The 26,685-nt window shown below is 42.3% G+C and overlaps 1 protein-coding gene and 1 non-coding gene across 4 annotated transcripts; both read right to left on the reverse strand.

The window, feature by feature from the left end:
- Nucleotides 1–712: 712 nt before the first annotated feature.
- On the reverse strand, nt 713–26,653 carry MED17 (mediator complex subunit 17). 3 transcript variants are annotated; one of them, XR_007156259.1, is made up of 14 exons: nt 25,761–25,767; nt 24,040–24,449; nt 20,661–20,827; nt 18,598–18,817; nt 16,595–16,731; nt 16,187–16,271; nt 15,676–15,828; nt 14,104–14,234; nt 13,251–13,435; nt 9,141–9,278; nt 4,396–4,513; nt 2,469–2,628; nt 2,115–2,295; nt 1,129–1,266 (listed from the first exon to the last, which is right to left on the reverse strand). XR_007156259.1 is itself a non-coding variant. In XM_047878021.1 (13 exons), the coding sequence occupies exons 2-13, from the start codon at nt 24,287–24,289 to the stop codon at nt 1,055–1,057; spliced, it is 1,956 nt and encodes a 651-aa protein (XP_047733977.1). In that variant the 5' UTR covers nt 24,290–24,714; nt 26,162–26,653; the 3' UTR covers nt 713–1,054. The 3 variants fall into 3 exon arrangements, 2 of the variants coding, with proteins under 2 accessions (XP_047733977.1, XP_047733978.1); XM_047878021.1 differs by lacking the exons at nt 2,115–2,295; nt 25,761–25,767 and adding an exon at nt 26,162–26,653 and having other exon boundaries at nt 713–1,266; nt 24,040–24,714; XM_047878022.1 differs by lacking the exons at nt 2,115–2,295; nt 25,761–25,767 and having other exon boundaries at nt 713–1,266; nt 24,040–24,747.
- LOC125147291 (small nucleolar RNA SNORA46) lies at nt 19,556–19,691 on the reverse strand. Its single transcript, XR_007145120.1, has one exon. It is a non-coding gene; the product is annotated as a small nucleolar RNA SNORA46 (small nucleolar RNA).
- Nucleotides 26,654–26,685: the final 32 nt, after the last annotated feature.

Below are 26,685 nucleotides of genomic sequence, written 5' to 3' on the forward strand. Positions count from 1 at the left end.
GGGTGGAGGCTGGAGAATTGCAGGGGCAGGCGGGGCGGGGTGTGAGCACTTGCCGTCTTAAGGGACAGAGGTCATTCAAGTGGCGGAAGAGACAAAAAAGGGACCTGAGAAAACCCTAAAAATATACTCTGCCCTCTGTGCCTTCGGCTGAGCACTTTCCAGGATGCTCTCAGAGGACCCAGGCATACATAAAGGCAATTGGAGGAAGAGGAAGTCGATTTGCCAAGACAAGCGTAGCTTTAATAGCTCTGCTACGAAAGGGGGAGAGGATCTTCCTGCCAGCGTGTAGATCCTTCCACTTCAGGGGAAGAAGTCTTCTTTCACTGTGAGCACACTCTGTACGAACGCTGGGTCGTAAGAGTGTTTGTATATTCTTAAGCAATCTTTTTAACGAATAGGAGAATGAGATGAGTTGATAAAAGACATAATTCATTTGGGGGTGCCTAGGTGGCTCAGTCGATTAAGCAACCAACTGACTCTTGGTTTTGGCTCAGGTTATAATTTCTCGGTTTGTGACCTCAAGCCCAGGGACAGGTTCCACGATGACAGTACAGAGCCTGCTTGGGATTCTCTCTCTCCTCTCTCTGCCCCTCCTCTGCTCTCTTCTCTCTCAATAAATAAACTTTAAAATCATCAGTGCTCTTTAAAAAAAAAAAAAAAAAGACCATTCATTTAGGTTGTTAAGAGTTCAACGAGTATCTGGAATTTTTAACCATACGCTTTATTTGATGTCAACATCAAAGGAATATTTTAAAAAGTTAATTCAAACCCATAAATTAGTAACATTTCAAGTTAACTGCATAAAAAAAGTTATTTTGCATTTCCCTATACTATATACCCTATAACTGTACATAAGCTTCTGCATTTCAAAGCACTCATCACTTATAAAGTGAAAGGTTTCAAAATGCTAGGTAAACATCTGCTAATTATTTTTTTAAAACAATACTCCTTTGGAAAATTTCTCTTCCTTGTGCTTAATGGTTCATCTTCTCAAGTCCGTTTCTGGAAACTTCTCTGCCAAAAAACAATCCAGAGACCGTGCTGGAAACAAGGATCATAGCAGGCAAGGGCTGAGCGCAGACATAAGCAGCTCCATTTTATAGACAAAGTTTCGACCTTCCATCTTATTCCACTGAACTTCTCTGAACGGACCACGAAGATGATTCCATTTGCTATCCTGTAAAACATCACTCTTCGGAAGGTCTTTACACTGGTTCCGGGGAAACTGAACCATGATCTTGCTGCCACTTTCAGGGCCATTGCGAACTGCGGAGCAAAACCAAAATATCAGTATGGTCAATTTCCAAACTAGAAAACAAGGAAGCGTCCCACAACTTCATTCTACCACGAATACAAAAACCTCTTCTGCATATGCACTTAAAAGCTCTTGTTTAAAAGCACTGGTCCGTTTTCATATGCAAAAAACCAAACAAACCTTGCTGATTTATATATACTAGGCTGGTATAAATATTCACGAATTACTGTTTGTATCATAAAAATGTGGCAAGATGAATTCTGGCTTAGGAAAGTCATATGTCCTGTATATTTTCAGAAAACCAATTTATTTTTTTTCTAAAACACTTGATACACATCTAATATAGAAGGAAACTCAAACGTTCAGAATCAGGACTGGGAGGGAGAAGGCAAGATTATTCTGAATTACGAACTTCAGGTTTTAATGAGGCTTCATTACTCAGCGAAGAAGAAATGGGTATTTTGAAACTCTTATCAATAAAGATCGACCAAATGACCAAGCCTACAGATTCAGACCATGGTTCTGGGGGAAAAATTTCTAATTGCTCACTCTTTCAAATATTTAGAACAGGTATTAGTAAAGACCACACTAGGGGCGCCTGGGTGGCTCAGTCAGGTAAGTGTCCGACTTCGGCTCAAGTCATGACCTCCCAGTTTGTGAGTTTGAGTCCCACGTCAGGCTCTGTTCTGACAGCCCAGAGCCTGGACCTTGCTTCAGATTCTGTATCTCCCTCTCTCTGCCCCTCCCCTGCTTGTGCTCTGTCTCTCTCTGCCTCTCAAAAATAAACGGTAAAAAAAAAAAAAAAGAAAGAAAGAAGGAAAGAAAAGACTACATAAAGCCGCAAGTACTCCAAAAACACCTCTCTTTTCTGTTCCATCCCGTCATGTCCTTAGGATCCGATATTACTCTTGCCAATTTGCAGTACATTTTCAAAAAGCATTTATCCATCAAAGGTTTTGAACTTTAGGAGTAACGATGCTGATGGCAGTTTTCAGATCTCTTAGGAAAATGTGTCACCAAGCAAAACATTTTTAAGACCACTAGAAGAGAATAATTTGTTGCTCTGAATAATAGCCATGATCAGATAAAAGCTCAGCATAACTGCTATATGAACTCACTGCAGAGATAAATGACTCCCAAGTATGTCTATTACAGGTAAATGTTAAGACCCAACTCCCAAAGGCCTCTTCACATTCCAAGCAGCAGCCAGTACCTGAGATAGCATAGTCACCACTTGGGGAGGCCACCGTTATGGCAGAGGCATTGCCAATGCTCTCTATGGGTCCAAGGCCCACGTGATTACTGAAGCTTAGCACTTGCCAGCCCATAACCTTGGCGAGCTGCTGAACTGCATGCACCTGATGCTGTGACATCTGTGAACGAAAAAGGAAACTTTATGTGTAATTGCCATGGATATTTACTTTGCGGTAGCTTGACATCACGACTGTGAACTTTTTGTTGGGGTGTCCGCTGCCGAGCACAGACAGGAATCCTATCTTCTGCGTGAGGAACCCTCCTCTGTGATTACCGGGGGAGGATCCCACCTTCCACCGCAGAGGCTAAAATAGCCTGATGCTCGCCTTCCCTGCCCGATTGCAGCTTGAGCACAGACACGTGACCTAAACTTGGCCAACCGAAGACTCCCACCTGGATCACCGAATGTGGCGCAGTACCAAAGGCAGCGGGGGTGTGCTGGGTATCTTCCAGTTACCCCTGCAAATCCACTCTCCACCCTACTCCACCCAGAGAGGATGACCCATATGGTTACATCATTTGGCTTCAGGGTGGGTTCAGATAACGGGAGCAACCAAGGTAATGGGAGCCAGAGGATGGCGAAAGAGAGAGGAAAGCAAGGTCGGTACCCTTCCCCGTGAGCTTGTATCCGGTGATGAAAGGCGACTAGTGTTTTTCCAAGGTGGCCTGTTCCACATGACTCTCCCCCTTTAGGGCACCTACAAGCCCTCCCCTTATCCCTCTGGCTTAGGACTGGTGACCACTCAGCACCCCCCCGGCCTGGTTACCTGGTTGGTACTAGCACCAGGTTACCACACTTTCCCTGGCGGTTCTCCTACACCCACACTTCTGTAAATCCTTAGAAAAATTACTGAGTGCCACCTATTTTCTACTAAAATCCTGACTAATGCACAGGGGCAAGTTAGAGCGCGCTCTGCCACTAGGAATGAAGGCAGTGGGAGTGTCAGGATGGCACCTGACAGCAGCCGCTGTCCTGGCTGTGCTTCTCACCGGGCAGCTTCCTTTGATCTCCGCCACCTGCCAGCCTTGTTCTCTAGACTTTCCATTGGTTCTCGGAGCTACCCAACAGCCTCCCAATATAGTTCTGTGTGCGTGCATGTGTGTGTGTGACACGAAAGTCAGTTTAAGTGTAATCAACCAAGAACTGCCGTATCTCACAAATGCATTTTATTTACTTGGCACCAAAGAAAGAAGTCAGTATAGAAGATTATTGCTTCTAGGATGGAGAGCATGTTTTTTTCAGCTTTATGTGAAATATAAATGTGTGTATTGTGAAAAGTGTATTAGCTTCTCTAAACCTACCCTTTCTCCCACAAGTCAATTTTTCACTGGATCATAACTCCATGAAGAACACAGGAGAAATACTATTCTTAACTTTACAGAAGAGGAAAGGAAGGTCCAGAAATTTGTCCGGTGTCACAAAGCAAATTTGTGGTGGACCTGGGACTAGAACCCAGCACTTTCCAGGCTGCTCCTTAACACGGAAGAACTATATCTGAGGGCTTAAGTAAAATATCCCACTTATTATCATGGAGGGTCACTAGAGTTTTGTATCTGATCTCTCCTCTGGTTTTCTGGGGTAATTCTCCACTTTTGTGTGGACCCAAAGGGGCTGTAAACCCAGGCAAATGTGAGAAATCCGAAGTTTACAGTCTCCGAGCTGCTCCTTCATCTTAACCACAAACTAACTGGAAATATATCTAGGACAATTTATCAAAGTTTCACAATTAGCCATTAAGTTGTAAAATGTGCACTAGAAATTAAGCAAGATGGCGGACAAAAATAGCTTTCTTTTTATAATATACCTTAACTCTTCCTTACTCATTTTGTTCTTTAAGCAGTGACAAGGGCAAAGAGGCCCCAGACTTGCGGTCTATAACTCTTACCTGTGACAGGAGGAAGTCCTGTAGCTCCTGCTCCTGGTGAGACAGTGTGATCACTCTTCCATCCCTGTGTACAACTCGGATCTGCTCAACTCCGATATTCAACTGCAGCTGAATGGACCTTTATAGACACATATACTAAAAATCAGAAATGTTCAAAATTACCTCATACGATGCCACAGACATTAAACCTTAACACCAAAGAAACCGAAAATAACAATTTTGATAACCTACACCAACACCCATGGGAGAGAGGGGTTGTCTTAGGTTCAAGGTAACCGTCAGACTCCCACCAGATGCCCCTAGGTCACCCATGCGTGCAGAAGGATGCAGGAGAGGAAGCCCAGCTTGCCAGCCGGCCAACACCCACTGCCACTCTGCTCTGACAATCTGCACACCTTTGCTGCACTGAGATGAGATCTATGCTGGGCATGTGGGGGACCTGCCCCGACTTAGAAGCCTCATTCCGTAGAAGAGCCACATGTCCTCAAGACAACTCCATAGACATGGTCTCCACAGTCCCCCCCCCAGGAGATACTGCCCAGTTTGAGAAGTCACTCCATCTGGGAAAAGCCAAAGGCACCTCCATCAGGTGTTTATAATTCCTTCCAGTCCAGATCCACTTTACCAGTTTGGGATCATTTTTGCCAAAAGCAATGTTGCCTAGTAACACAGGTGGCATCTTTTCTTAGCAGGTTACTAGGGGATTATAGCTAATAGCTAAAGAGTTAACCGAAGATCAAATTCTCATACGGAAAGGGAAAAGCTTTTATTAACTCCACACCCTCTCCTGAAATAATCGGCAAACAAGTCAAAATATATACTCTATTAACTTGGCTTAGGTCAAATAAAGAAACTCATAAAACAACATGCAGATAACGACCCTCTTCCAAACCAATTTACAAATTTTTATCACTAGCATACAACATCTACGAGAAATATGAAATTCTCCAAATCAAACCATCTAGATGAACTGAAGGATAAAATAGCATTATATCTCCTCACATTTGAAAATACCTCTTTTTTTAGACTTGACTTTACAGTGACCACTTAGGAATAAAACATTGTGTCAGTTATCTATGTAAAATTGTAATTTTGATGTATTAAAAGTTTACATGTTTCTTTCAAAGAAAAACACAAAATTCAGAAGGCTTAAAAGGAAAAACTTACAAACTTAACCAAATGGTAAAAAGCCTGAGTACTGGGTGACTGGGTACTGAGTACTGCCTGAGTGGCTCAGTCAGTTAAGTGTCTGATTATTGATTTTGGCTCGACTCACAGTTTGTGAGTTTGAGCCCTGTGTCAGGATCCACGCTGTCAGTGCAGGGCCTGCTCGGGATTCTCTCTCCTCCTCTTTCTGATCCTTCTCCACTTGTGCATGCTCTCTCTCTCTCAAAATAAATAAACTTAAAAAAAATTATGATTACTATTGGTAGAAGCATAGTTGTGGCAACCGCTTCGAAAAGCAATTCGGTAACATTAACACAAAGTTTAAACGTCCTTATCTTCTGACCCAGCAATTACACCTGGAGGGCTTTATCCTACGGATATACTTGCCTACAGATGTACTTGCACGTGTACAAGTTACCTGGCTGGCATCCAACTAAAATGTTCATCAGGGGGCACCTGGGTGGCTCAGTCAGTTGAGCGTCAGACTTCGGCTCAAGTCATGATCTTGTGGCTCTGAGTCTGAGTTCCACACCAGGCTCACTGCTGTCAGTGCAGAACCCACTTAGGATCCTCTATCCCCCTCTCTCTGCCCTTTCCCCACCTGCGCTCTCTCAAAAATGAATAAATATTTAAAAATACAATAAAATGTTCATCAACAGAAGGCTGATTAAAAGTCATGGTACATACAATGAACACAATGAAGCTGTAAAAAGAATGAAGTAAATCTGTACGTAGTGGTAAGGAATGCTTATTCACCAATATAACAATGTAATTCACCAATATAATATTTAAAAAAACATGCAAATTGGGAATGACTGCTGACAGGTATAGGGTTTCTTTTTGAGATAATGGAAAATGTTCTAGAATTAGTGATGATATACAACATAAATAATATGCTAAAATCCACTGAACTGTACACTCTAAAATAGTAAATTTTTTATGTGAATTATGTCTCAGTATTTTAAAAGCACACAATACTGTAGGAAAAAAGTAGGATATATATGCTTGTAAATGCACAGACTTTCCTAGACGGATGTGTAGAAACTTTTTAGATGCTTCTGGGAAGTCCTAAGAGAATTACTTTCAACTTTAAATAACCTAAGTTGACCCCAGCTATAAAAGATGAGGAAAAGGGCATTCTACTACTTCCTTTCCCTCCTGATGCTGTCAAGGATACATTGTCAACAACCCTTCTTCTCAGAAGTTTAGAACTTTTACCCCGGGCCCTGAAACCATAATCTCACATTTGTTTGGTCTTGTAAACGTAAATAACTCAATGCTGACAATTTTTTTTCTTTTCCACTCCTTTGTACTCTTTCTCGTAATGTTTTATGGTGGAAAATTTTAAGCAAAAGTACATAGCAGATTTTGCATATATAGTAATATATACGAAAGTAATGCAATGAAATACAATGAAAGCCAATGGCCCCATCACCTAGCCGTAACAGTTAAAATGCATGCCAAACTTGTTTTACCTTATTCAACGGCTACTCTCCCACCACACTCCAAGTCACCTCAATTATTTCCTTATTTCTCTATAGTATAGGGGAAGAAAACCATGATCCACCTTCACCCCACCATCTTTTCCTGGAAGTTGCAAGACTGATTTCCACTGTGTATTCCTTTATCTTCTATATCCGATCTTTTACATCATGCTCCCTAGCGATTTTTCATTTTTGAAAAATAGTGAATTAAAGTCTCTATATTAAAAAAATAACAATTGGGGCGCCTGGGTGGCTCAGTTGGTTGAGCGTCCGACTTCGGCTCAGGTCATGATCTCGCGGTCCGTGAGTTCGAGCCCCACATCGGGCTCTGTGTTGATGGCTCAGAGCCTGGAGCCTGCTTCAGATTCTGTGTCTCCCTCTCTCTCTGACCCTCCCCCGCTCATGCTCTGTCTCTCTCTGTCAAAAATAAATAAAACGTTAAAAAAAAAATTAAAAAAAATAACAATTTAAGGGGCGCCTGGGTGGCTCAGTCGGTTAAGCGTCTGACTTCAGCTCAGGTAATGATCTCACAGTTCGTGGGTTCGAGCCCCACAATGGGCTCTGTGCTGACAGCTCATAGCCGGTAGCCTGTTTTGGATTCTGTGTCTCCCTCTCTCTCTGTCCCTCCCCTGCTCACGCTCTTTGTCTCAAAAATAAACAAACATTAAATAAATAAATAAATGAACAAACAACAATTTAAGGGTATTATACTCTCCTACTCCTGAGGGTGGTGATTTTGTTTTCAGTGTGTTTTGCTCAACGGAGAGAGCACAGTGGCTAGTTAGGTCTGCCTGAAATAAAGCAACTAAAACTTGAAAAAGAAAAGGTACTCACCGACATTGATAAATGTTTGCTAATGGCTCTCTCAGACTGACCTGGGGAAGGGGACTTAACTATATCCTGTCAGTTGTTAATTTTAGTTTTTAATATTTTATTTGAGAGAGAGTCCAAGCAGGAGAGGGGCGGGGGGGGGGGGGGGGGGACAGAGAGAGAGAGAGAGAGAGAATGAGAATACCCAGCGGCCTCCACACCCAGTGCAGAGCCTGACATGGGGCTCGATCCCATAACCCTGGAATCATGACTTGGACTGAAATCAAGAGTTAGCCGCTTAACTGACTGAACCACCCAGGAACCCCAGTTGTTAAATTTCAAAAGAGGCTCAAACGGAGGCCAAAATGCCTTCCGTGGCTACAAGCTTAATTTTATTAACTTGGTTTATTCTCCCCAGCTTTATTGAAATATAATTGACACACATCATTGATTGGTTTAAGGTGTATGTAGAACATGATGATGTAATAAGTGTATATATTTTATGAAATGATCATCGTAGTATGTTAACACCCATCACCTCATAAGCTGCCCATTTTTGTTCCTGTGATAAGACCTTTCAAGATCTACTCTTAGCTACTTTCAAATATACAACACAGTATTATTAACTATAGTCACCATGGTGTACATTAGATCCCAGAACTTTTACAAATGGAAGTTTGTACCTTTTGCCCACCCCACCTCCCAACCTCTGGCAACCACCAATTTGTCCTGTGTATCTTAGCCCGTGATTTGTGAATGTAAGTGAAGGAGAGTGCTTCTCTGTGAATGGTCAGGACAAAAGTCATTTCACCCCCTTTACAGACACAGCTCTCAGCCCCATTTTAAGAGCATAATCATGAACTGGACTGAACACAGGTTTAATCCTCTAATCTCCCCCGCCAGGAGAGCTACAAAACTTAGGCTGTTTTAGGCACAATATGGAGAGTATAGGCTCTAATACAAACGGCCCTGCTCACTTCAAATACCCCAGACTCACCACCGCCTCGAGCAAGAACTGAAGCGGACCAGAGTGTAAGGCGTGGCCGCTCAATGATGAGGTTCATTTTTTGCCACAACTCAATTATGTGACACTTACCTTACGGAGACTATTTCAAACATTCTTACTTCTCATTTGCGCAAAACCTCTACAGTTGATAGAATTTACTGGAATGTTGTGGCACCGCAGCAAATAAAACCCCAAATCTCGATATAATCATTCAGCAAACATCAATATATAAAAAGCAACTTAACGTTTGAAACGAACAACTTATTTTTGACACTTACTTGCATATCTGTTCATAACCTTGTGATGTGATTAAAACCTTCACACTAGATTCATAAACATCATTAATATTCGACCAGTGAGCCTGTATCTGAGGGTCCTCGATGCGACTTGCCAAGCTGTCAATGGTTGCAGCAGCTCTTTTAAAGAAAAGAAGGTGAAAATTTTAAAAAGCTACCATTTTAAATAGTAAGATTATAAATCACTTTATTAATGTTATGGCTATTTGAAAACGGGAGGACTACGTTTCAAAAATACTACATTTGAAAAGCAAAGACCTTTCTTAAAAAAAGGTTTATTTCCTTTGAACTCCAATTTGTTTTCTCTCAGGAAAACTCATCAGAACAGGGGAAGAAGGGTACTTTTAGGGTATATGCCTCAGGTCTGAAGAGAACAGAAATCATTCATGGATGTTAATAATTTGGTCCCTGGTAACAAATGGCACACCCACAGTGGAGGCCCATTTACTATCACGGAACTACAATCATTTTCCTGAGAAGTCAGGGAGCCGTTCTGCACAATGAAAACCTTACACTCCAAGAAAGATAAACATGTACACAAGAAATATGATTTAACTCCTCATTATGTACCACAGATCATAGTAAGTGCTTTCATGAACTGTATCGTTTCATCTCACTAACAACCCTGTCAAGTAGACACTATGATCACCTCTATTTTTCAGTCTAGCCACACTTAGTAATTTGCCTAAGGTGACACAGCCATAAGCTGAGGTATATAACCGGTAGTCTAACATACTAATCAAACAGCTACTACCCAGAACCAAAGCATAATTCATGACACTTAATGAGACTACTGGAGGTCTCCGGTTTCTAGTTATCTGATTCCCCAGTACTTGATTGGGAAGAAATGCAAACTGCCATTGAGGACAAGAGGCCATTTACATAAATGGGTTTGGGGTCTGCTCTTTTACTGCTTCTGCTCCAGTACTGGTTTCTTTCAACCCCTTCAACTTTCTCTTCCTTTTCTGGGATTTGTTTCCTTGACAGAATTTCTTCCGAAAATTCCTACAGCAGACAGATATGTATGTGAGCACTGATCTTAGCATTATGCCTCAATAAACTGGAAATAAAAAGTATCTAGTGACTGAGAATTGGTAAAAGAAATCATGGAGTGTTTACCTAATGGGATATTGCACAGCTATTAAAATATCTCTGAAAAGCGTTTAATGAAAGATAAAAACATTTATAATATTAAGTGAAAGCAGGACATAAAATTTTGTGATTCTGGATTTTCCTTTTTTTTTTTTTTAATTTGAGAGAGAGCACGAGGGGGGAGAGAGAGAGAATCTTAAGCAGCACAGAGGTAGATCCCAATCCCCAGCACATGACCTGAGCCAAAATCAAGAGTCAGACACTCAACTGACTGAACCACCCAGGTGCCCCGATTCCAGATTTAAAAAAAAAAGATACACATACCCTAGCACACATATATATCAAAATACATGAGCATGTTAATAACAGGTCTTGCTTGTGTATGGTATTTATACAGATGGGGTTGATACGTTGGAAAATTATTTTATAACGGGAACGCAGGAATATTTTTAAAGCTTTGCTGCCTCCAACACTATAACAATACTCTGAAAATGTATGAGGATTCCAAAAATAGCTACCTTCATTCCCCTGACTTTAGGTTAAAGGTTTTTATAACTGAAACGTACAAATGAAAGTGACAACAGTAACCTACCCTATTTTATTGTTTATAAGGAACTTCTGCATATATTATTTCATTTGACCCGAAGACCAGACTCCTATATCCCTAACTGGCAGAGAAATAGGTGGAGGGCCATAGATATGAAAACCAAAGCTAGTGGAGCGCCTGGGTGGCTCAGTCAGTTAAGCGTCTGACTCTTGATTTTGGCTCAGGTCATGAACTAGCGGTTGTGGGATTGAGCTCCACGTCTGGCTCTGCACTAACAGAGCGGAACCTGCTTGGGATTCTCTCCCTCCCATTCTCTCTGCCCCCCGACCCCCCACTCATGCACATGCTGTCTCTAAAAATAAATAAATAAACTAAAAAAACAAAAAACGCCCCAAAGTTAGTTAGCAAGTAACTGAGCCCTGTTTTTGTTGTTGTTTTAATGTTTACTTATTTTTGAGAGAGAGAACACGAGCAGGGGAGGGGCAGAGAGAAGGGGACACAGAATCTGAAGGAGGCTCCAGGCTCTGAGCTGTCAGCACAGAGCCCAATGTGGGGCTCTAACCCACAAACCGCACAGAGCCCCACACAGGTTTCGAACCCAGGAACCGTGAGATCATGACCCGAGCCGAAGTCGGATGCTCAAACAACTGAGCCACCCAAGCACCTCCTGAGCCCTGGTTTAAGCACATTTTTTTACCCCAATTTCTTATTCCTTTTACTGCACCATGCTGTCTTCTCAGAACATGTCCTCCTAATTCATTTTACTATAAGCTTCAGGCTTAGGTTTCCATTTAAAGACTACAAACGTATGTGCCATTAAAACCATGACTTGCAGAAGAGCCTGGGCGGCTTTGCCGGTTAAACATCCAACTTTGGCTCAGGTCATAATCTCACAGTTCTTGGATACAAGTTCTGTGCTGACAGCTCAGAGCCTGAAGCCTGCTTCGGATTCTGTGTCTCGCTCTCTGCCCCTCCCCCACTCATGCAGTCTCTTTCTCTCAAAAATAAATATAACATTAAAAAAAAATTTAAAAAGAAAACCATGCCTTGTATTAGCATGAAAAAAATAAAAATCAAAAATAAACACTCATCCGCAGCACAGTGTGCCCACACCTGAGAGTCTGGAATATTATCAAGGCACCATTCTAAATGAAGTAAAAAACAGCTCTCTTCACCAAGGAACAATACTAAAATACAAGAGCACCTTCAACATGTTTCTTTTTTTCTTTTTTAAAGTTTATTTATTTGTTTTGAGAGATTGAGAAAGAGAGGCGGGGGGAGAGAGGAGAGAAATCCCATGTAGGACTCAATCTCATGACCCTGCTTCCAGATCATGACCTAAGCTGAAGTCAAGAGTCAGATGCTTGGGGCACTTAGGTGCCTCAGTTGGTTAACCATCCAACTCTTGGTTTTGGCTCGGGTCATGATCTCGCTGTTTGTGAGTTTGAGACCGGCATCGGGCTCTGCACTGGCACACAGGGCCTGCTTGGGATTCTCTGCCTCCCTCTCTCTCTGCCCCTCCCCCACTTGCACTGTCTCTGTCTCTCTCAAAATAAACTGAGCCACTCAGGCGCGCAAACCTTTAGCATGTGAAGAAGGCACATTTAAGTACAAGTTCTTTTGTAAACATAAAACTTTGGGTTGCAAGTAACTTGTTCTGCTAGTGTTCCCCAAGAGAAGCAAACACTTCTAACAAATATTAACTTGATAAACGAGCGTGTCTTACAATTGGAACAGTACGTGACACCCAGTGTGACATGATCACAACTGAGCTGATGGTTCCTGAAATTCGCTTTGATAGGAGAAGAGTGCTTTGGATGACAAGCATGTTTCCGAACGAATTACGCTCACAGACCAAGGTTTTCCTGTCGTGTGCATGGAAGAAAATGAGCTCCAGAGCTCCACAGAGCTGGGCATGAACACTGATTTTGCTACTCTTTACAAGTCTCACTTGGAGCAAGTTGTACAACTTCTCTAAGTTGGAACCTTCTCATCACTGAAAATAACTAATACCACCTGATGCCAGAGAACAAAAGCTAGAGAAATCAACATATGGGAAAGCACCTTCCCAAGTCCTAAAACGTGAGACAGCCCCCAAAAATAGGGAAAGCTTCAAAAAAAAAAAAAAGATTAGAATCAGTTCAGGAACAAGTATCTCCTGGATGGATCACTGAAGAAGGTGTGGGGTTCAGGGCATACTCCTAGTCAGGTGCCTTCCGAAACTGCAGCCAGCGTCAGAAGCCATCTTGTAAGTTACATGGGCCCTGAAGCTAAGTCTAAGTCTTCCCCACACCTGACAGGACCATCCGTGTCAACTCTTATCCCACACCCCGCTTCCTCTCCCTGGCACAAAAGGTTACATACAGCATGCCAAAAATAATGCATAGGAGGTAAGTAATAAAGGAAAAATGACTGAGGCTTTGAAGAAAAACCATTACTTTGTTCATCTTTACCTGCTCCTCAGAAAGATATGCTTTGCTTGTTTAATTATTTTTTCCAGAAGCCCTTCACTGGATTGTAATGAATTAATCTCGTTTTTATCAAAAGCCTGGGGACCCGAAAGTCTCATTCTCTTGTGACCAAAAGGTGCGCTTGCTGGATGAGGCATCGTGATGGAACTCAAGGTCTGTTTATGAAACTGTAACAAGAAGAGCCGTTTTCAATTAATTTTCATACCGAAGCATAACTGACATAGAACGTATTAGTTTAAGGCAGACAACATCATGACCTGATGTTACTATATACTGTAAAATGATTCAAAATAATCCTAGTTAACATCTGTCACCGTAAACAATTGCAAATTTAAAAAACTTTTTTTTTTCTTTAAAGCAACTGATACTTACATATTTAAGGCAGGGGAGGCTGGAATACATACTTCTATTAAGTTTCTCAGGGGATTCTTTTGAAATTAGCCTAAACTGTGAGCCAGCACTCTGCAAACACAGTTCTAGTTAACGTGTAAGCAGAATATGTCCTGAAATAACTATCCTGTTCACAGGCTCTGGCGTGACACTTTCCCCATCACTCAATCAGAATCACTTTTCCCTCTGTACCCTGCACACTTTCCTGGTGCGTCTGTATCAAGCTTGAGGTTTATTTCTACCACTAGAAGTTAAGCTTGTGAACACAGACTGAGAATTCTGATTATCGGCATATTCCCCCAACACAGAGTAAGGATCCTTCACATCACAGACGGTGAAAGCCATCACTAGGGGAATAACGAGGACTCAGCAGAGAGGAGCCTGTGCACATTCACCGCACTGGGTATGCTTACCAAAACGCAAGAAGAGACATTTATTCCGTTACCTCTCTAATTAGTAGATGCAAATTATGCTCTAAGACATAAAGATGGTCCTCCGGACTTTGCTTCTCAGTAGCACATTTTTGGGATTTCTTATCATTTGAGGAATGGCACAAAGAAATCAGTAACTGCAAGCCTATTTATAAAAAGAAATAGGACAGATGCAAATAACCGAAGATATAGAAAAGCACAACTGTCTTCATGAAGTATAATCACAGCCCTTTCTCAAAAGAGCATTCTAGGGGCGCCTGGGTGGCTCAGTCGGTTGAGCGTCCGACTTCAGCTCAGGACACGATCTCGTGGTCCGCCAGTTCGAGCCCCGCGTCAGGCTCTGGGCTGATGGCTCGGAGCCTGGAGCTTGCTTCCAATTCTGTGTCTCCCTCTCTCTCTGACCCTCCCCCGTTCATGCTGTGTCTCTCTCTGTCTCAAAAATAAATAAACATTAAAAAAAAAATTAAAAAAAAAAAAAAAAAAAGAGCATTCTAAACTTGGAGATCAGGCTTCACGATTACCATTTTCACACCAAAATGACTATTCAGGAATATAATCAACCATCACGTATTTTAACAATTCAAGTTCTATTGACCTACATTGTGGCTGTTGACTTTGAGCTGTGGATAAAGAGAGTTCAACAGAAACTGTATGTGAATTAGTTTCTTCTTGCCTTTAAATTAAAAACAAAAAACACAACACCATTTTTGAAAAAACAAAAACCACTTAGTTGGGGCGCCTGGGGGACTCAGTCAGTTCAGTGTCCAACTTCGGCTCAGGTCATGATCTCACGGTTCATGACTTCAAGCCCCACATCAGACTCTCTGCAGTCAGCACAGAGCCTGCTTCCAATCCTCTGATTCTGTTTCCCTCTCTTTCTGCCCCTACTCCATGCTCACTCTCTCTTCTCAAAAATTAATATTAAAAAAAAAAAACAACACCTTGGAAAAACAACAACAAAAAACCCCACCAAGTGGGTATCTGGTCTTGCTGATTAGAAAAAAGACAAATACTCTTCCTTGCTGCCATGAAAGCATGGATGGAATTTTTCACTTGTAAAACCCATTCCTTTGACAAGACTCAAGAAGCTACATCTCACAATTTTAAAAACAAACAAAAATCAGTGACACGGCTAACAACAAATTGACCTCCAGGGCAATTCCAACTGCTCTTGAATAATAATATAATTAAAATCCCAATTTCCACAAATTTAGGAATATTACGGGCATTTAATAACCACTGTCTGACTGACATCTTATTTAGCCAGCAGGACAGGATCCCTGGGAAATAGTCCACGAACGGTGTCAGCAGACACCTCAAAGCAACTGTTGCTGAATAACACCCTTGCTAGTACACGTTTTTCGCGTATGTGGTTTAAAATCCAGGAGTGACACTACTTAGGACACAGACTAGCATTGGAGACGTGCTGTGTCTTGCGCGCTTTATGAGCCACCATTATGGACAGCACGCTACCGCTTTGCTCTTACTGTTCCCTCAACGCAGCCAAATACGTAACTAGCCCCTCTGCCCTGTTCCCCAAACCACAAAGTCCTATTTATAAACTCAAAAGGGTTGGCTGCTCTTACTTGGAAAGGGCTGAGAGATAATCTGGTTTTTCACCACAATGTGAGGGATCTGTGACTTAATTTGAACGGCTTCCCGAGAGAGCTGCGCAAAAATTTCTTTACACAAGAGAACGTTCTGTGCTGCTTCTAATTTCGTCTGCCAATGTGGGGAACCTGAAAGACAGGGGACATATGTATATATCAATTATCTGACCGGATTATACATTAATTTGCTTAAGTGGGGACTTGAATGCATACGACAAAAGTTCAGAAAACACTGTATTACAGCATATCTTTCCCAAAACTCAAAAATTTTCCTTTCGTTTACATAGAAAACTGGTAAAGAAGTTCGATCTTAAAAAAAAAGATTGCACAGCTATTCACCAACGGTTAATTAACGGATTATAAATAATAAATTTCCAATTGTCCTTACTCCAGAGTACCGACTTTTCCTATCTACGTTTATCACCAGTTTATTTGGGAATGTAAGCTCAGACAGGACCGGAAGTTAGAGGACAGAACATAACTGCACCTGGTTTGGATTTGGGCAAAGGTCGTTTGAAGAGGTTGACTGTGCCAAGGTCACCTATGTCTGGAGCCTGTTTTTGAATTGAAACCTATGGGACAATAAAAACATGAAAAAATGTTAGCAAATTAACTTCTGGGTGAAGAAATTACTGAAACATACTTTAACAAGGGGCACCTGGGTGGTTCAGTCAGTTGAGTGTCTGACTTCGGCTCATGTCAGACTTCGGCTCAGGCCATGACCTCACAGTTTGCAGGTCTGAGTCCCACATCGGGCTCTGTGCTGACAGCGTAGACAGAGCCTGCTTGGGATTCTCTGTCTCCCTCTCTCTCTGCCCCTGCCCTGCCTGTGTGGTCTCCCTCTCTCAAGAATAAACATTCAAAAAAAAAAAAAAAAAAATACTTCGGCAAATACCTTGATATATGCAGACCCCTCTAAATCACTAGGAATTTGTACATCGAGGGGACAGTAATCTTCAGGTATCTTCTTATCCAGATCAATATCTGTATTCTTTATTACTTCAAATGTACCGTGATGGGGAAAGAGAGATCCTAATGGGGTATTTATTAAAAACAAGAAAATAGAAACAAGTTAACACATAAATTTAACATACCTTAAGTATATAATATTTCACAGGTGTGCCGTTTTAAAGGAGCACATGCACCCCAATGTTTATAACAATAGCCCAAGTATGGAAAGAGCCCAAATGTCCATCGATGGATGAATGGATAAGGAAGATGTGGTGTGTATAAATATATATATATATATATATATATTTATACACATCCACAACGGAGTATTACTCAGCAATCAAAAAGAATGAAATCTTGCCATCTGCAGTTACGTGGACGGAACTAGAGAATATTATGCTAAGCGAAATTAGCCAGTCAGAGAAAGACAAATATCTTGACCTCATATGACTTTTTAAGATACAGAACAGACGAACGTAAGGAAAGGGAAGCAAAAACAATATAAAAACAAGGAGAGGGACAAAACATAAGAGACTCTTAAATACAGAGACTAAAATGAGGTTTGCTGGAGGGTTGTGGGTTGGGGGATGGGCATTTTAAATGGGTAAGAGAAATTAAAGAAGACGCCTGTTGGAATGAGCACTGGGTATTATACATAGGGGATGACTCACTGGGATCTACTCCTGAAATCATTATTGCGCCATATGCTAACTTGGATATAAATGAAATAATTAAGTAATTAATTTTTAAAAATATGTAAAAAAAACCAGAAAAAAGTCTTGGTCATCTTGAAATGGGATTTTACCTTCAGAATTCCCCAGTTTACATCAAATGCTGAGACACTTAGGTTCTCCGGTACTGACTTAAACCACCTCACCTTGCCTGCTTGTAATGGTAGGACAACGATGGCTCCCTCTGGCAAATGAGTCTTTTTAAACTATCACTCTCCTGTTAATCACGGTGATCACAGCCAGGGCTCCTTGCTTTGTCCCTTGGCACTCAAAGCTTTTACTCCACTGAGCTGGGAGTCTTGTAAACCTTTACTGTGTCGCTCCTCTGAATACACCTTAGTGGCTTACAAGACAGCAGCATGATTACCTCCGGAAACGTATTATAGATCAACAATAAAAAGTCTGTACAAACAGATGTGAATTCAAGATCATCAAATTTTGGTATATGCCAACAAAATATATTCCTGCAACCTTGGTAGAATGGGGCAAAAGGCAAAGTGTTTTCACCACTCTCTCCCTTAACCCAGGATGTGACAACAGCTTAGATGACTTAATGGAGAAAAAAAGAATTAAGGTGGAATGGAAACATTTCTTTGTCCTTTTATGCTCAGTTGGGTTTTTTTTTTTAACTTTTTAAGCTTCTTTTTATTTATTTTTTGAGAGAGAGAGCATGTGCAAGCATGGGGGAGGAGCAGAGAGAGAGAGAGAGAGAGAGAGAGAGAGAGAGAATCCCAAGCAGGCTCTGCACCGTCAGCACAGAGTCTGACGTGGAGCTTGAACTCCCAAACCATGACATGATGACCTGAGCCAAAGTCAAGAGTCAGATGCTTAACCGAAAGAGCCACCCAGGTGCCCCTTTTGCTTAATTTTTTAGGGTTACAAAGGAGCCCCTGATCGAGTCCAGTCCTAGCTCCTTTATCTCTGACGAAAATGTCAATTATGGTTCCAGGTGCGTTAGCACATAAGCTTTCTGTTAAATGCATCTAAAGATTTTCAAACTGAATCCCTCCCTCCCTCTCTATATATACTCACTTATAAGGCTATATGAGTAATTTTAGCTTATCAGGCTTATGTGTACAGAAATTAAAATTTCAAAATGTAACCTGTAACCGAGAAGCCATACATTATAGCCATACACATAAACATCACAGTCAACCCTGTATAGTTTTGTGACAAGCTACAGCTTAAAAGGACCGTTTCTAACAATGATCTATACCTGCGCTTCTGTAGCTCAGATCTCCAAGAATTTTATCTCCAACTTTTCTGAGTTTCCAGTGTTGCCGTAATCTCAAAAGCTCAGAGTTGAAGTCTCTTTGCAGCTTATTTTCTTGGTTTTCAGTGACTGATTTGGTCAATCTTTCTGCCCCCTTCAATAGGATCTGTGCTGCTCCAGCCAGCGACTTCTTTTTAGATATCAACTGCAGTGTCTGAGGGTTCTAGCAAAAACAATCCAACCATACAGTTCTGTATTTGTAAATGATTTCAACATTTCTCAATAATAAAATACCTACTCAGGAGAAAATTAAGAAATTAAAGAAAAGCACTGTTTTTTGAAAAATAACAACCTTAACGATTTCTCCCGTCAACTCAAATGAACTTCTGTTAAACCACAAACACCACACTGGACTACAAATCAGAACTCATGTGAACTCTGCCCAGTCTAGATGGGGCTCCCCTCTCGTGTCGTTCAAATGCCCACGCCCGGCCCCGTGTATACCCTTCTCTGTAATCCCTGCTTCAAAGTCACCCACGATGGCGAGACCCACTATGTCCATGGACGCTAGAACAATGCTCAGCACCTACTACTTGATTTGTGGAATAAATGAATGACCCCAATGAGTACAGCTGTATAATTACACGATGGCAAGCTACCAATGTGCCTTTGGAATAAAGACTGAAGCCACACAGCATTAAAATTAATGCACTTCACTGAAGGCTGATTTCCGGAAAACTGATGAGACAGCATAATCTATGTATTATATGTCCATACCTAAATACCCATTAATCACCACCGATTTGTGTACTCTAGTAACCGGATACACTTCCAAATAAGCCAAATTTAACAAAAGAAAAGTCTTCTGGCTGCATGAATCAAAATCACCAAGTTTCATAAAATGTCACAATAATCCCTTGTCAATTTTTAAAACGTAATACATTTTTAACTTTCTGAATAGTTATGTTCCTTAACTCTACATAGCAACAGCAGAATGGCAGGTCAGCTGTGCAAGAGAAAGAGCCAGGAATTCTTTCGCACTACAGCGTAACCAAGGACGGGGAAAATTCCCATCCACAGGTTTAAAGAATAGTGCTGGTCACAATAATCTTTGGACCGTGTCAGGGAAGTGAATTCTAAATTTTTGGAGAGATCAAGAAATTCCTGGAGAGCCCTCTCTGGGAAGAGCACAGGTAAAGGCCGTGGGCTAGGAATAAGGTGCCAGAGTTGTGGTCTTGGCTCTCTAACCACGGGCTGTGCTGCCTCGGAATGTGTCACGCATCCCTCTGGGCCTCAGTGTTCTCTCTGTGCAACGAAGGAACCAGGCTGAATGATCTCTAAGTTAAAGTCTTCCAGCATGGCGTTTCTAGATTCTGAAACTATTACCACATGAGTAATTACATTCAATGCACTTTACGTACAAATGCGCAAGAACAACCATTACTTCCTCTTCTCGCCATTAACCTGGTCGTGGACCTAATGCTGCTTTTCCTTGAGCACCTCCCAAGTGGCCTCCTTAATTTCAGACTTTCCATTCACTAGTGCATCCTTCTGTTGCCTCGCTCTCATCCTCTCGTGCTCAAAAATTAAACACGCTCTTCCTCAAACTGCAACAATCTCACCTAGCTTTCATAATTTGGCCTTTTTAAACCAGGCCCTAGAAACAGGTTGAGGGGAAAAGTGAGACTTTGAAAAAACTCACTTGCTGAAGGACCCAGGACTAATGACGGCAGAGGCGGGATTTGAACCCAGGTCTGTCTGACTCCACAGCCATTTCACTATCACATTTTTGTGTAATACACTACAGGACCAATGATCCGGGCTGTAAGAATTTGTTAAGATCTGGGAAACTTTCAAGTGTTATATTATTAATGAAACTTAACTCCTCTAAGGGTCTCAGGACCATTAATAAAATGATAAATAAAGGAGATGGGGTTTCACACCTTTGTTTTGAACCAGTCTTCACAGCTTCATCTGGACTTAATTTTGCAGAAGGCACACAGCCTGAAGAGTGGTCCTGGGACTCAATAAAATGGTACCATTATTCAATTAAAGCCCACAAATACCTGTTTTGGAGGAAGTGCATCCTGAGAGACGGGATCAAGAGTCATAAATTTTTTATCTCTAACAATACTAAGGACATCATAGAGAACGCACATCTCTGTCAAGGCACTTCTCAAATTGTTCCTCACTGAGTCCCAGGGCCAAAGAGAAGGTTGAAATTTTACCAACCCTAAAAAGAGAAAGAAAAAAAGAAGCACACAGGTATGAGTTACACTGACTAGAAGGCAGAAATCTCACTGAGATGTTGTAGGTACTAAAAGAACAATGACTTTCATTTCAAATCGCTTCCTGTTTTATCCCATTCCATGTACCCTTTCTTGAATCTTTGTGTTAATATTTAAGCTAGCATTCCTACAATGGCAAAACAAACATGATATCTAATTTCCACAGCTTAAATCTAACATTCCAACATTAAGCATTTCAGTTAAGCATTTCAGTATTTTTCAGGTAAGCATTTCAGTATTTTTTTTTCAACATATGCAAGACTTTTAAATACCCCTTTTCTTCCAGCTTTTAAAACTTGAGTAACTGGAAGGGTGCCTGGGTGGCTCAGTCGGTTAAATGTCCAATCTCGGCTCAGGTCATGATCTCACGGTTCGTAGGTTTGAGCCCTGTGTCAGGCTGTATGCTGACAGCTCAGAGCCTGGAGCCTGCTTCGGATTCTGTGTCTCCCTCTCTCTGCCCCTCCCCTACTCACACTCCGTGTGTCTCTCTCTCAAAAAGAAACATTAAAAAAAAACAACAAAACTTGAATAACGAGAGAATTTCCAAAATACGTTCAAGTACAAAAATAAAAGTGACCTACAGGGGCACCTGGGTGGCTCAGTCAGATAAATGACTTGACTCTTGATTTTGCCTCAGGCCAAGATTTGGCTCAGGTAGGCTTGGGTAACATTCCTGAGTTCAACCCCACTTTGGGCTCTCTGCTGACAGGGAGGAGCCTGCTTGGGATTCTCTCCCTCTGCCCTTCTCCCCGCACTGCCACGCACATGCGGGCTCTCTCTCTCTCCCTCAAAATAAACCTTAAAAAAAATTTTTAATGATCTATAAGGGCAGCATTCCGATATTAAAAACTGTTAACATGCCTTCCAACCTCTTAAATCACTTCATTAAATTCCACCAAATACATGCTCATTATAAAGAGTTCAAATAGAGTTATAGAGTAAAAAAGTAAAAGTTTTCCTTTGTTCCCCACCCCTAGTTCTGTCCCATCCCGAGAAGTAATCAATATTAACAGTTGAGGTGTACCCATCCAACTGTTTTTCGATGCATTTATATACATTTACTTCCATGTTTCTGTTACTTTTTTTTTTTTCCTCACTTAATATGTCCTACAGCTACCTCCATGTCAGTACATAGATCTATTTCATTCTTTTAACGCTATTTGACATTCTGGAGCATAGCTGTACACTAAGTTTAACCATTCCTATTTAACGGACACGTACGTTGCTTTCCATAATGTCAGTAATGGTAAACATGCTCAACACACATCTGTGTATGTGGACAACTTTTTCTGTAGGTTAAATTCCTAGCCATGATTTAGTAGGACAAAGGAGATACGCATTTAACATTTTTGACACATACTGAACTGCTAAGCCTTCCAAAAAGGCTTTACCAATTCACATTTCCAACACTGGATACTATGTTGCTAATGCACCAGACTAGTGTTTTAATTTGCCTCTCCCTAATTGTGAGATCTGAAGTCTTTTCCTGTGAGCTGTTTATGCCTTTGGGCTGTTTTTCCAGGGCCTTGTCTCCCCCCCCCCCCCCCCCCCCCCCCCCCCCCCCCGTTTGAAGGGAATCTTTGAATAGCAGGGATATTGACTACTATGTGTCCTGTATGTTGCAAATACTTTTCCCAGTCATTTATTTTCTTACTTTGTTCATGGCACCTTTTCCGGTTATTATTTTACATTTTTATGTAATTAATCTCTTTGTCTTTATATTTTCTGTATTTCCTATCTTGATTAAGAAGGTCTCGGGGCGCCTGGGTGGCGCAGTCGGTTGGGCGTCCGACTTCAGCCAGGTCACGATCTCGCGGTCCGTGAGTTCGAGCCCCGCGTCAGGCTCTGGGCTGATGGCTCAGAGCCGGGAGCCTGTTTCCGATTCTGTGTCTCCCTCTCTCTCTGCCCCTCCCCCGTTCATGCTCTGTCTCTCTCTGTCCCAAAAATAAAAATAAAACTTTGAAAAAAAAAAAAAAAAAAAAAAAAAAAAAAAGAAGGTCTCTTCTACTCCCAAAGTTTTATGATTATAGTTTCCTTCCAATTTTTACTTTATTCTCTTCATTTGTATTTCAATCCTTGTGGAACTAATCTGAGTGTGAAGTCGGAGGCGGTATTTGCTTTTTACTCCCAAACGGACCCCCAGTTATCCTAACACCACTGACTTGAAATGCCATCTTTAAATTCCCATTTACACAGGGTCTGTTGCACATACCTAAATCATTGTGACTATTTTTTATTCCTGACAATAATGAAAATCCAAAACCCATTCACACTTTTTCTATAATTCTCTCCTAACCAGTCTCCCTCCTTCCAGTTTCATTTTCCCTGCAATCCATTTGCTACATAGGATCCAGAATAATCTTTTTTTTCTTAATTTTTAAGAAATGTTCATTTGTTTTTGAGAGAGGGAGACAGAGCACGAGCAGGGGAGGGCAGAGAGAGAGAGAGAGAGACACAGAATCCCAAGCAGGCTCCAGGCTTTGAGCTGTCAGCACAGAGATCAACGCAGGGCTGGAACTCAGGGAGCTGTGAGATCGTGACCTGAGCCCAAGTTGGACGCTTAACCCAATGAGGCACTCAGGTGCCCCAAAATAATCTCTTTTAAAACAGAATCATCAGTCTACTTAAAATCCTTCAAAAGCTTTCAGCTGGCTTTCTAATAAAAGTCACATGCTTATCTTGGCCTACTGGCTGTACACGATTTGGTCCCAGCCTACCTCTTAGACTTTATCTTATATTCCAGTCAATACAGACCTCTCTCTCTTTTCAGTAGGTGTAATTAGCATCATCCACATTGCAAAGGGAAGCAAAGTAACTCGACTAGACGTGGCAGAGCCGCGATATGAACCGCAGGCTTCTTCACCAAGTATGCCCCATAACAGACTTAAACGCTTCATCAGTGACAGTGCCTCAAATGCTCCAATTCAAGAAAACGTGCAGAAGGATAAGGAGTATTAGGAGGCAGGCAGCGCCCTAAATCGTCAGGCTGTGAAAAGACCACAGTGAGCACGATCACTCTTCCGCACTGAAGTTACTTTCAAAGTTCGCCCACGCACCGCATCTCGTCTAGCACGGGAGACGCAGGGTGGCATCACCTGGGCGGGAACCGGGGTCCCCAGACCGGCCCGCGGAGTGGAGTAGCACACACGGGCCTTACCTTCCTCGTCGTCCTGGTCTGCGCTGGACCCGGCGCCAGCCCAGTCCTGCGCGTCCCCCTCGGCCCCCGCCGCCTCCTCCTCCTCGGAGCCCGAACCCTGGCTGAAGTCGATCCGCTGGGCCAGGCGCGCCAGGTTCTGCGACATGGACAGCGGCTGCAGGTACGTTTCAGTGCCATCCAGGCCCACCTCCTGGACCTGCTTCTCGCAGGCCGACTCGATGCTGATCCGCACAGCGCGCACCCCAGACATGCTTGCGGCGTCGGGAGGGCTGCCGCGCGAGCCGAAACCCGAGGTGGGAAGGAGAGGCGCCTCCGAGGAAAGCCCGCAAGCCGGGAACCGCAGGGCTTCTGCGGACCTCCGGAAACCAAACGCCGCGCTGGGGCGGGAAACAAAGCCGAGGGCTTGGCGGCTTTCCCAGAATGCACTGCAGTTCCCCGCCCCCGCTCGGAGTCTCCCGGAACCCGACTGCCAGGCGCTGGCTCTCCACGCTTCCGGGGGGAGCGCTTCCGGTGAATCCCAGTGCAGCGCCGGGAAAAACTTCCTCGTCTGTAAGGAGGCGCGGCCGGCAGAGGGCGGTGGGGAGGGATCTTAGTGCCGAGGGCGCGGGCGGGCTGGTCCGTGGTGTTCGTCTGCGTTTTCAAAGTTACTTGCTTGAAGCGATGGAAGGTGGAAAGCTGGAGAAGGCCGGAAAGAAGTCGGGAAAAGGAAATGAATGGGTCCCTGGGTCTTAGCAATGAGCGTCCTTCTGAGAATGCTGAGGTTTGAGGGCTTACACCTCAAGAAACATGTCTGAAGAGTGATAAAACGAAGACGTAATTTGAGGAAAACAATACATTGTGCTTATCACTACTTAAAAATGTACCGCATAATTAGCTTATTATCTGTTTTCCCATTATTGGTAAACTCCTGGAGAGGGACTATCTCCAGCAAGCTTAATAATAGACACTGGCATGTAATATGAGCTTAATTTTTATTTTATGCCTGAGTAATGGAGATAAGCAATACTTAAAGGGTTAAGAAGCAGTAGTAAAACTTAACAGTCTGAGTGCCCGAGACTATGTCTTAAGTATTAATTCCACAGAGGAGGACGGATATCGCAAAACTATTTAAGGAATTGTGTCTACCATTTATCATCGATGAAGGATATGAGCAGAAAAGTGTTCACCTTTAGCCCAGAAGGCTGACCTATAGTGTGCATAGTTTTGATAAAGATCAAATAGATGCTGACTGCTGCATTCTTAAAAGGTCTCATGACTGCCTCTATATCTCACGGATAGTTAGTATCGAGCTGAATGATACGCACCAGAGAAATCTTTCGAGAAGACATTTAGGATCTAATACTCCCTGCGTGTCCCCCCTTGAGCACTAAGTACATACATAAGCGCCAGCTTCACAAAGCCGAAGTGCAGGTCTTTCTGCCCATGGGGTCCTGGCCCCGTTTTATAAGAAAAGCACCTTTTTTGCACCAAAAACGTCTCAAGAATTCTTCCCTGACCATTCGCGACCCCACGTCAATCATGAGGCTTTTCAAGTTTTGTACTGACCAAGATACATTTAAGTTTTTTAATTATTTCCTAAGGTGTTTAGGAAAATAAGATTTCCCTGGTGTCAGTCTCTAAGGAAACAATATGTGGGAGTGTGTTGGGAAAGTGAATTTTCAAGAGAGGAACCTATTTTTGGCAAGCTCAAGTGATTCTTTTGCACAATCATGTTTGAGAACCACTGTACTCTATGCATAAGTTTGTAAAAGTTTTTAATACTTTATTTTAAATTTTGTGCCCATCACTGTGCTTGGTTTAAAAAAAATTTTTTTTAATGTTTATTTATTTTTGAGACAGAGAGAGACAGAGCATGAACGGGGGAGGGTCAGAGAGAGGGAGACACAGAATCCGAAACAGGCTTCAGGCTCTGAGCTGTCAGCACAGAGCCCGACGCGGGGCTCGAACTCACGGACCGTGAGATCATGACCTGAGCCGAAGTCAGCCGCTTAACTGACTGAGCCACCCAGGCGCTCCAGTGTGCTTGGTTTTAACCATACTTTATATTTTATCTTTTTAAGATGCTCATACTTCTGCATTTTGGCCCTGGCAACTGCTATCTCATCTGGGTTAGCTTACATACCTGAGAATCAGAATTGAGGCAGGGCTCAGCTGGTGGGTTCTACTTCAAGATATGTCTCCGGGTCGTTCAGATGACTCTGTACCATGTGGCTTTCATTCATTCTTCTTGGACTAGCAGGCTGCTCAGGGTGTGTTCTTATGGTGATGGCCGAGGTACAAGAGAGAGGTTTTGCCTGCATTACATGTCTAACAATCACATGGCCCATGGCCAAGCCTAAAAGTCAAGGATAGGAGAGGGGACACTCAGCCTTTTCAGTTGCAGAAACTGCAGAGTTACATGGAAAGGGGATATGGATAAAGGGAGGATCAAGGCCAACAATCTGTCACATATGGAAAATAATCCAGTTACATTCCCCTATCTCACACCATAAATAAAAATTCCAATTGGATTAAAGATCTAAGTATAAAAAAAAGTGAAGTCTTCTGCAGACTCAGATATATATATGAGGCTAAGTCCTGCTTAAAGAGAAGTGTTCTATGAAAAAATATTTGTCACATTTTGAGGGTTCATGGAGCTCAAATCTT

The sequence above is a fragment of the Prionailurus viverrinus genome, chromosome D1 (assembly GCF_022837055.1).
Source record: "Prionailurus viverrinus isolate Anna chromosome D1, UM_Priviv_1.0, whole genome shotgun sequence".
Taxonomy (NCBI): Eukaryota; Metazoa; Chordata; class Mammalia; order Carnivora; family Felidae; genus Prionailurus; species Prionailurus viverrinus.